Source organism: Monodon monoceros, unplaced genomic scaffold (genome assembly GCF_005190385.1).
Source record: "Monodon monoceros isolate NGI ecotype Baffin Bay Population unplaced genomic scaffold, NGI_Narwhal_1 Super_Scaffold_2, whole genome shotgun sequence".
Classification (NCBI taxonomy): Eukaryota; Metazoa; Chordata; class Mammalia; order Artiodactyla; family Monodontidae; genus Monodon; species Monodon monoceros.
This window is the reverse complement of record NW_021703776.1, coordinates 1,972,430-1,982,234: the sequence shown is the minus strand read 5'-3', so window position 1 is coordinate 1,982,234 and position 9,805 is coordinate 1,972,430. Positions and strand designations below refer to the sequence as shown.

General features: G+C 48.5%; 1 protein-coding gene across 9 annotated transcripts in view; it reads right to left on the bottom strand.

The window, feature by feature from the left end:
• Positions 1-1,420: 1,420 nt before the first annotated feature.
• Positions 1,421-9,805, bottom strand: part of IKZF1 (IKAROS family zinc finger 1) — an 87,477-nt gene continuing 79,092 nt past the window's right edge. For 7 of the 9 annotated variants that reach the window (XM_029232956.1, XM_029232960.1, XM_029232959.1 and 4 more), the window contains 2 exons: positions 8,956-9,090; positions 1,421-2,139 (listed from right to left, as the gene is read on the bottom strand). In XM_029232956.1, coding sequence (XP_029088789.1) covers positions 1,430-2,139; positions 8,956-9,090 — 845 coding nt within the window. In that variant the 3' untranslated portion in view covers positions 1,421-1,429. The remainder of the gene's footprint in view (positions 2,140-8,955; positions 9,091-9,805) is intronic. The other 2 variants (XM_029232958.1, XM_029232962.1) reach the window with 1 other exon arrangement.

Below are 9,805 nucleotides of genomic sequence, written 5' to 3'. Positions count from 1 at the left end.
TATGCCCTTCCTGCTAGATGGTGGAGATGAATGTCCGTAATGACAGAATTACCTTCCTGGTTGGGATGAGAACCCACGGACACCTTCGTGGAGCTTCAGAGAGCACCTCTGGGGCCACCTGCCTCTGTCCTGTTGGACTTCGAGTTCTGGTCACGAGATGGTCCCGAGTCAGACGGGTGCGTCCTGCCTACGTGGATGCAGGGTGCAGCTCTGTCCTTACAGGAGAGAGTTTCAGATGGTTGGAAAGTTTAGTTTCAAACGAATAGGTGCTGTGTGTAAGAAGCGTCTCCCGGACTTCACCTGTCAAACTTCCTTGACCTAAAAATGAAGGGTCATTCTGAATCCTTCTTTTACGGATTTTAAAATGAGAATAATATACACAGCGAGCAGGGTAAGAAATGTACTGACGGTAAGAAATCCAGGCCTGGGGCTGCAAACAAAACATTAACTGAGGTCTAGGACGGGCCTTCTGCAGGGAAAATAGCCTTCTGGTCATAGGTAGAACCCAGCGGGGAAGGAGTACAGAACCAAAGAAATGAGTGTGGAATTTAGAATAAAATTTTGGTTTCTGGGGGATTTTATTATCTGAACATTTCAAAAGGAATTAAGGTTCAAATTTCAGGACTGGTGTTAAAAATGTAGTGATAGGTTTTGGGGGGGGCCCTTAAAAGTACTGATATGAGGGAGCAGAGGACAGTAGTCCCAGGTGCCCCAGGGGAACAGGAGTTCATCCCATGTGACAACAGGCCTCGGAAGGCTTAGCTGTGGGCTGAGCAACCTCACGGTCTGGAAATCGAGAATGAGTCCAAAGGCTGTGCAACCCCTCGCTCCCTCTGCCCAATGGTCACTTGTCCCCAACAACGTGCAGAATTTGACTTAGAATCATATCTCTGTTTAGAACCTGTGGCCTGTCTTCCCTGGATGCACACGCAGCTTCCGGCCCTGCTGTAGGGGCACTCACCCCCAGGGTCAGCTCACGACCACAGCTCAGGGGCTGCGCACACGGCTCCTGGGACCTCGGAAACCCCATCTGGGGCGTGAATCCCATGCTTAGCACGGAACCGGCTCATTCCTTCCCGGGCTTCCGCCTGTTTTTATAAAATTCTCTCCGAACATGACCCATCATTTGGAGGACAGCAATTTCTAGGGAGCAACAGGGGAGGGGATTTCAGCCAGCGGTCTACAGAATTGTCTAGTAAGAGAGCATTTCGGGGGCTCCGAATGGAACCCTGCATCTAACAAGAAAAACTTCTTGTTTTCAAAAGCAAACCAACTCAGAACAAAACGAAACACGACCTAGAGGTCAAAGCACAGCAGTCGGTCCATCCCGGCTGCCCGCGCAGGGGCTGGCGCGGGTCCTGGATGCTCTTCCTGGGGGCGGGGCGCGGTCCGCGGGTGGGGGTGGGGTGGGGTGGGGGTGGGGGGTGCTTTAGCTCATGTGGAAGCGGTGCTCCCCCCGTGTGATGTGGGACGAGAACTCGTAGCGGTCCTGGCTGTGGTAGCCGCACATGTTGCACTCGAAGGGATCTCGGAAGCCGTGGCAGCCCATGTGGATGGTGTACATGACGTGGTCCAGGAAGAGCACGCGACAGTGTTCGCACCTGTACACCTTGAGGGGCTCCCCGCTCGTGCCGATCACGCGCAGCGCGTCCGCGGGGCCCTCAGAGGCCGCGCGCAGCACGTCGTAGGCCGCGTGCTCCTCCTTGATGGACAGGCCATTGCGCGCGTGAGGGGTGAAGTGGTTGGTCAGGTAGATGAGGCCGCCCCGCTGCTCCTCCGTGTTGCTTTCGGTGTCCGTGGAGTCTTGGCAGCTGTTGCTCGGCGACGCCTCGCGCTCGGAGGACGCGGACTTGGCCTTGGAGAGCAGCAGCAGGTTCTCCACGGCGCCGTCCTGGGCCGAGTGGTTGGAGCGCGTGGGGCCCTCCGCGTGGGGCTTGTGGAGGTGGTACATGGGGCTGAGCACCGGGACCACGTCGGAGCTGCCCGGGGGCGTCTGCACCAGGGGGCGCAGGGACTCGGCCCCCAGGTAGCTGATGGCGTTGTTGATGGCCTGGTCCATCACGTGCGTCTGCATCATCTCGTTCTCCTTCTCGTAGCTGGCGCTGCCGTCGTAGGGCAGGTCCGACAGGCACTTTTCCCCTGTGGGAAGCGGGGGACAGTCAGAGAGGCCCAGGTTACCTCTGCACCCGGCAGCAAGAGCTGACAACTACACCTGCGGGGCACCGACCTCGGGAGCACCTCCAACATGGGGGAGAGCTGACACATCTCTGCCTGCCGGGCACCTGGCACGGGGCTCTGCCCGGGGTCGGCGTTTAAACCAATTTGTCTGGACAGATCAATAAATGAATCGGGGAAATAAGGATGGTGTGCCAATTTAAACAGCATATATTCAAACGGACGAAACCAATACTTGTGTCTTTTACTCCGGATGTTATAAACATTTTTATGTTTAACATTAATATTTAAATGATGTATTTTCAATATACTGTTGTAAGAAATTTACAATGGCTGCTTAATTTATCAAATTTATTTAATTAAAACATAATTATATGATTACAACAATGTGCGACGTACTTATTTAAAATAATATTATCTCGTATGTTTAAATTCCCATCTTTAATATGCTAGAATAAGGCTTAATCAAAAATACCAAAACTGTATATTCTTTATAGTGAAATGGTATCAGTCTTGTCAGTAGCACAAAGCTGGCTCTGACTTGCGTGAGAGTGAAAAGCATCATCGGACGTGCCGGCCTCCACATCCTGCCTGGCCTCCAATTCCACTCTCGCCTCCCAGCCCTTAGCAGCACCGAGCCTGTGCTGCAGAGTCACGTGGTGGAGAGCCGAGAGCAAAGCAAGGAGGCTCCAGGGGTTACATTTACTTGTCCTTTCAAACAACTACTGAGCATGAACGATGCCCGAGAATTGTTGTCAAGGACTTGTCAGCAAGCTTAGCCTCAAGAAACTTAAGGTCTAACATCACGGTTTGTAGAAGGCGGCGAGCTCGCTTCCCCTGGAAAGGGGAAATTTGAGAAAAGATTTGACTTCTTGTAATTAACTTTCGAGTATAAATTTTCACAATGAAATAAAATGAATATACTTGAAGATACACCTTCCCGATATACTGGTTCTAAGCTCAGTAGGAAACCATGGCTTCATTAGCAAATTCATTAATGAACTGTCTGTCCTCATGGTCAGGGCTATTGATTCACTGGACTTTCAGCGGTGGTTAGTTAATAAGTCACAGGACGAGAGGCCATCCACAGGCAGGTCTGAATTGTTCAAGTAACAGTGGTCCCCATTCTCAGCAGCCCACAGGGGAGACAGACATTAACACATGATAACATGCAGTGCATCCCTGTCTGAGAAGTTGCATGAAAGGAAAGGAAGGTTTGCTACGGGGACCTAATGAAGCTTTCTAGTATGATGAGGCATATTCCTGCCACTTATCAATGGTCACAGATTTTTTTAAGGATTAATAATAAGTCTGGGAAGCATGGAGCAGCTTATCCTTCTGTTGCTAAGAGCTGGCTGCAGACCGTGAAGTGTGTCTCACACAGGAGAAGCAAGAGGACCGAGAGGAGAGGGAGACTGGAGCCTTGAAGGGATGGGTGAAGGTGGCCAGAGCCCTGGGCGGATCAGTAGGCTGGGTAAACCCTGCAGAGACTGTGTCTGAAGGAAGACAGAAAGGTCCGAAGGAAGGAAGCACCCTTCTCGGTCACTGGCGGGAGGCAAAGGTGAGGAATGCCTTCCGGCTGCCTAAGGGTCCAGGTTATAGCTGATGGTGGCTGGAGCGGCTGGTGACAGCAAGGACCCCCACACCTCCCACACTGAAACCTGACAGCACGGTCTGCAGCTAGTTCTTAGCAACGAAAGGAAAAATTGCTCCACAGTTCGTAGACTTATTAATAATCCTCAAAAATGTCTGTAACCTTTGATAACTGTCCAGGAGTATGCCCCATCATACGAGAAAGCATCATTAGGTCCCACTTCTTGCTTTGTTAGGGATGTGTATCATACAGCCGCCTGGCTCTCATTCATTCAAATCTGCTGGGGGTCAGGAGCGACACACGCTCTGACAACAGTACAATGTGACCCTTGGATGACACAAAGAAACTTGTCAGTGGACTGCCACGCCCTCTGCAGAACTGCAACAGAATGGAATTTCTACGTAAGTTGGGTGGCAGGGATCACAGAAGTGGTGTTTCTCCCCATTTAAGGTTAGAAGTAATTGAGTAGCATTACAGAAACCACGTGGTTTTTTTTTTCCTGTTTTTGTGTCGAGGTGCCAAGTGTCTGGTTACATTAACCTCAGAGGAGAAGGAGTCCCTTCTGGCTGGTATCTCAGTCTGCCCCTCCACCAAACCCCAGCAGGGAGGGGAGGGGAGTGGACTTCACAGACAATTCTGATACATATAAAAGTGCTTTACAGCTCCACCAAAAATGGTGCTTTCCCACCTAATCATCCTGTTTCTCCCAAAGTCATGGCTCTGTGGTTTCCTAAGAAACCACTGAAATCTGTTGTTTTTAAAACTGGGAATCAACAACAAAAGGATGTAGGAAATAAAAAACAACAACCTAGATTTCAGACTCACGTGGTATATTAAAACCACCCACAGACTTTCTCTTCCCTACTATTCCACAAAGTGAGAAAATCCCACAACATTCACTTTGGCAATATGCTAAAGAAAGGTACATAGTCTAATGAAATACATGTTTATAAAAAATCAAGGACCAAGGAAAGAAAATTCTGGCATGAGATACATGGCAAAGCTTGGCTGTTGATCTCACATACAAAAACCTTAAGTATGAATCAACAAAATCTTCAGCATTTTCCCTAATATCCCCATATCCATAGAGAATCAATTCAAATAGGTGTCTTTTTCCACTTATGATCAAAAAGCAGTTAAAACCTCTGCTAATGAGACCAGGTGACCCTGGCCAAGTGAGCAGTGAGACTGGTTCTCTGGATGGGAGACAGGAGTTAAGTCCTCAATGCTGTACACTGGGAGGAAATAGCCCAAAGGACCAGAGCAGGCCCCTGTGGGAAGTACTCCCCAACCAGGTACAGTGCAGTGATAACTGGTTTAGGGCATTTAACCAGGTCTCAGAACGAGGGACAGAGGGCGGAGAGGAACTCTTTTAACAAAGGCTGCACTTCGCCTCACCTGAACTCTCCCAACCCCATCCTTGGCATTCTTTCAGTATTGAGAAAAGTCAATAGCTCTCACAGGAAAAAAAAAAAAAAATCTCAGATACAATAGGAAGAATGTAGACATGTCAATCAAACTCTATCAGCCCAAGCTGAATAAGCAAGATGAAAAGAAAAGGTCATGGTTGCTGTGAAGATATTTTCTAGCAAGACAAGGGAAGAAAGGAAGTGAAACACAGACCACTAAGCCCATCCTAGGGAAAAGCTTAATTCAAGGAAGAGAAGTAATGTTTCATAATTGCTTTGTGACACGGATTCAATTAAAAAAGATACTGAAACATGGCAGGCTAAAACAACAGAATAAGATGAAAACAGAGATTTTCGATCTCAGGAAACAAAATGAGGTCCAAACAGTATTATTACAGAATTAACACATGGATTAGAAACATCAAGTAATAGAACATAAACTCCTAAAAATGGAATTACTAACATAGAGGAAAAACACAAGATAATAACAGTGAATAAATGTGAAAAAGCCAAAAAAATGAACTTAGAGAAATGCTAACAGATATGGAAGACAAACTCTCCAACATAAGGACATCTGGTATCTCTGAATAGAGATCACAGCAGATGAAACAAAATATATATTTATAAAAAAGAGGATTTCCAAGAAATAAAAGAGAAAAGAAGGGAATCCCCAGATTAAAATGTCAGGAAATTTTTATTCAGAATGCAAAAACACTAAGACACATCCCAGTTAGGGTATTTAATTTTTAGGTTAAAGAAAAAACTCTTCAGGCATTCAGAGAGAAAATGAAAATCTTGCCTTCAGTCATGATGGCAAGATCTAAAAAGTTCCCAGGGGAAAAAAAAGAGTGAACAACATCACATACTTGTCAGCATGCTCTTCAGGTAGAAAGGCAGCAGCCAGACCTCCTCAAACACAAAGCAATTATGAAAACAGAATACCTACAGAAGCTTCTTGAAAAGAGTGGCATGTAAAGTCCAATCAATTAAGAGATCACTCTAAATAAATAGAAATAGTAGTAGAAGGGCTGGGTCTGAGCCTCTCTTGAGTTCAAACTCGGAGCTCTTTCAATCCCACCAATACCCTGCCAGCTTGTACGGTAACAGCTGCATTCCTACACACTCTTTCTGAATTTGTATACAAGACAGACCACTTCTAGAGGTTAGAGGTCCATCTCCTTTTTAATTTTAGAGATGGAGAAACCACAGGTTAGGAGTGGTTGATGAAAACCCCATCAAGTTGACATGAGGGTGAGGTAGTCATCTGGGGGCAAGAAGAGGCATTATTTTAGAAATAAACTGCCAATCACCAAACTCTTGGGCAAACACCTAACAGAACACACAGCCAGTTCTGAGCCCTTTCTTCCAATCTCCACTCTGCCATCCTTGTCCTACTGTCTACTGTCGTTCCCCCCGGGACCCTGCCACTTCTCCTGTGCTGTCCACCTCTCCCCAGTGACTCCTTTTTACCTTAGCTTTGCTTGATCAGACAGACAGGTTCTGGTTTTGTTTATTTGTTTATTTATTTATTTATTTATAAATAGCATCTCAATCTCAATACAACACCTAAATTGTGCTCTCACCCGCGGTGGCTACTGCGGAGTTTCACAGAGAGTTATTTAAAGTCTCCATAAGCTGCAGGGGCTGAAATGCCCATTTATAAAGCCCTTGGTATCCCTCACTTTCCTCACCTGAAGGAGGAAGTGGTACCCAGCTCCCCAGGGCCCGTGACTGTCAACAATCCTCGGGCACACGTGCTGCTCCATCTCTCCTGGTCACCGGCCCCCAAGCTCCCTCCACACAAGGCCTCCAGGGAGGAGCTGAGGGGCCCCAGGCTCACCTCCACCCGGTGCTACCTGAAATCCCACCCGCAGCCCTTGGTCCTCCACGTCACGTCACTCCCACTCTGCTCAGGAAACATGAGGCCTCCCCCGCCCAACAGTCTAAAGGCTCAGGTTTGTGTGGGCGACTCCCCAGACCACGTCTCCAGCCGGTGGTTTGCAAAAGTGTTTTTAAACTGAATCCTTCCTCCCCCCACCCCTCCAAACACCCAGCTTCCGATCAAAATGAAGCCTGTTTTAAGTGTCAGAGACAGGATGGAGCCCAAGAACTTGGCCTCCTGTTGCTCCTGCCCACCTCCTGCAGGAAAGCAGCTGCCCCAGGCTTCACTGACCACTAACCCCGTGCTGGACCCACGCCCTCTCCCAACACACGTTTCCCAGGCTCCCACAGGGCATCACTCAGAAAGCCCTTGAAAACGAGCAGATCAGACCCAGACTCTATCTTTTCCCAGAGCCTGTCAATGGCACATGGGTCCCCATGACTCATAACTTCCATCCCCCAGTCCCGGCACGGCCCCCATACCTCCCTCCTTCCACCACAGCCCCACCGTCCTCGCATTTCCAGTCAATCTTTGGCACTCGACCTCTCTATTTTCCAAGATGTGGCTCCAATCAAAAACATGCCAATGCTTTCTTCTGCCTACTGCATTGAGGCTACCTTTCTCACCTTGGCATTCCAAGGCCATTCACCTGTGGCCAGAGCTGACTCGGGCTTTACTATTATGGCTTCCCTGAGGATCCGTGGGTCACCCTGGGATGCGTCCTGCTTGTCAGACGTGTCCACACGTCCCGCTCCAGCCCCCAAACGGCATCATCATTTCTCTGTATTTGTATCCATCTGCCTAGAACCCTCCTCCATTCTTCCACTGTCAAAAATGTGTTGAAATCCTCTTCCTCCCTCCCAGTGACAGGTCACTGTCAGCTTCACAAGCTTTTACTGATCCTCTTCCCTGGACATGACCCTCCCCCCCTGGCAGTCCTCCCTGGATGTGACCCTCCCCCCTGGTAGTCCTCCCTGGACATGACCCTCCCCCCCAATCCTCTTCCCTGGACATGACCCTCCCCCCCGGTAGTCCTCCCTGGATGTGACCCTCCCCCCTGGTAGTCCTCCCTGGACATGACCCTCCCCCCCAATCCTCTTCCCTGGACATGACCCTCTCCTCTATGTTCCTCCTTCTACATTATCTTCATGATATTATCTTCACACTGAGGGCTTCTAAATGTTGTCACTTCCTTGGTGCTAATCTATGTTCATAAAACCCTGTGATATACGTAAAGAGTGGAACCAAGGCTGGAGAGTTTGACTAATTTTGCGAAGGTGACAGTGTGGCTGTGAACTCACACCCTCAGGCTGGGTCCCCAGCCCAGAGCCCTTCGCCCCTCCCTCCTGCCCAGGTGTCATCCTTCTTGAACTCCCAGGGTCTGGGCTGGATGATGGCTACATTGGCAATAACCTCCTAGAGGAAGGGCTGCCCCACCCTGAAAGCACCTGGCACAGGTAGAGAGTCAGAGGTATCTCCTTGCTGGGCACCTCATAGGCCAGTTGCCCTGCAATTCTGCCCTTTTAGCCTTCAAAGTAGCCCATGTGGGGAGTATTATGAGCTTCCTCTGAAAAATGGGCACCTGAGGCTCAGAGAGGCTGCTCTCCAGGCCATGCACCCGCCGCCCCCAAAGGACATAGAGCATCCCAGGCAGATCTCACCGAGTGCCCCAGAAGCTGCAGAACCACCTCTAAGGACAACTCCTGGGAGAAGGTCTGTTATTTTTAAGAAGCCTATTGGAAAACCATTCCGAGATATTTGATAAATGTTAAGCTTGCCAATGTTTGCTTTTTAAAAAATGAGATATGTTTTCCTTTCTTCTACCCTCAACTAATCACCATCTAAAGCACCCGCGTGGTTGTTCTTTTAAGAGACAGGAAACATTTAACTCTTACCAACAAATTTCTGAGGCATAGAGCTCTTACGTTTGGCGACGTTACTTGCTAGTCTGTCCAGCACGAGCGAGCGCTCCGATCCCATCTTGCACAGGTCTTCTGCCATTTCACTGTGATTAGTTTCTTCTTTAATGACTAAAGTCAAAGACAGTTCGAAAGACCAGTTTAGAAACACTTACGGTGAAAGGATTCAGTCTCATCATCAGTGTTAAATATGACACGTGTCAAGTGCCTACAAGAGCCAGGATCTTCACGGGGATTATTTCTAATCTTCCTAGCAACCCTGCCAGCCAGATGCAGGCTGACCAGAGCCACCTGCTAATGACACCTGCCTTATCCCCCAAGACCAGGGAATAAGCACCACCACTGTCCCTAGAAGCTAGACTGTGATTAAGTAATTGTGTCCCTTTGACAAGTCCTCTTAACTTTTCAAATACACCCCAATCCACTAATTCAGTCAATCCTGAGAGCAGCCCTCCTGAGAGTCAAAGAACTCTCAGCTAGAAATGATCTAGGGCTCGGACTCTGCCACAGTGAACAGAGGTGCAGGAGAAACCTGGCCACAGAGATGCTGCAGCCAATCCTGGCAACATGGGAATGAACTCAGAGCTCCTGGACCCTGAACACAGCAAACCGGAAAATCAAAAAACATGCACCGTAGGAAATCTAGAAGTTGTGGAGGTGAATGTTGATCTAGGAAGTGTTTCTAGCCAACCTGTGCTTTTCTATGTCATCTCTTTCTTTCCATAATTGAAGACACAGCTTTGTATCCTGCATAACCATCCGTGTTCTAGTTTTTATGGTTGGAGTTTTGGAAATATCGCTCTTTCATCCCCCTGCAATTTATCCT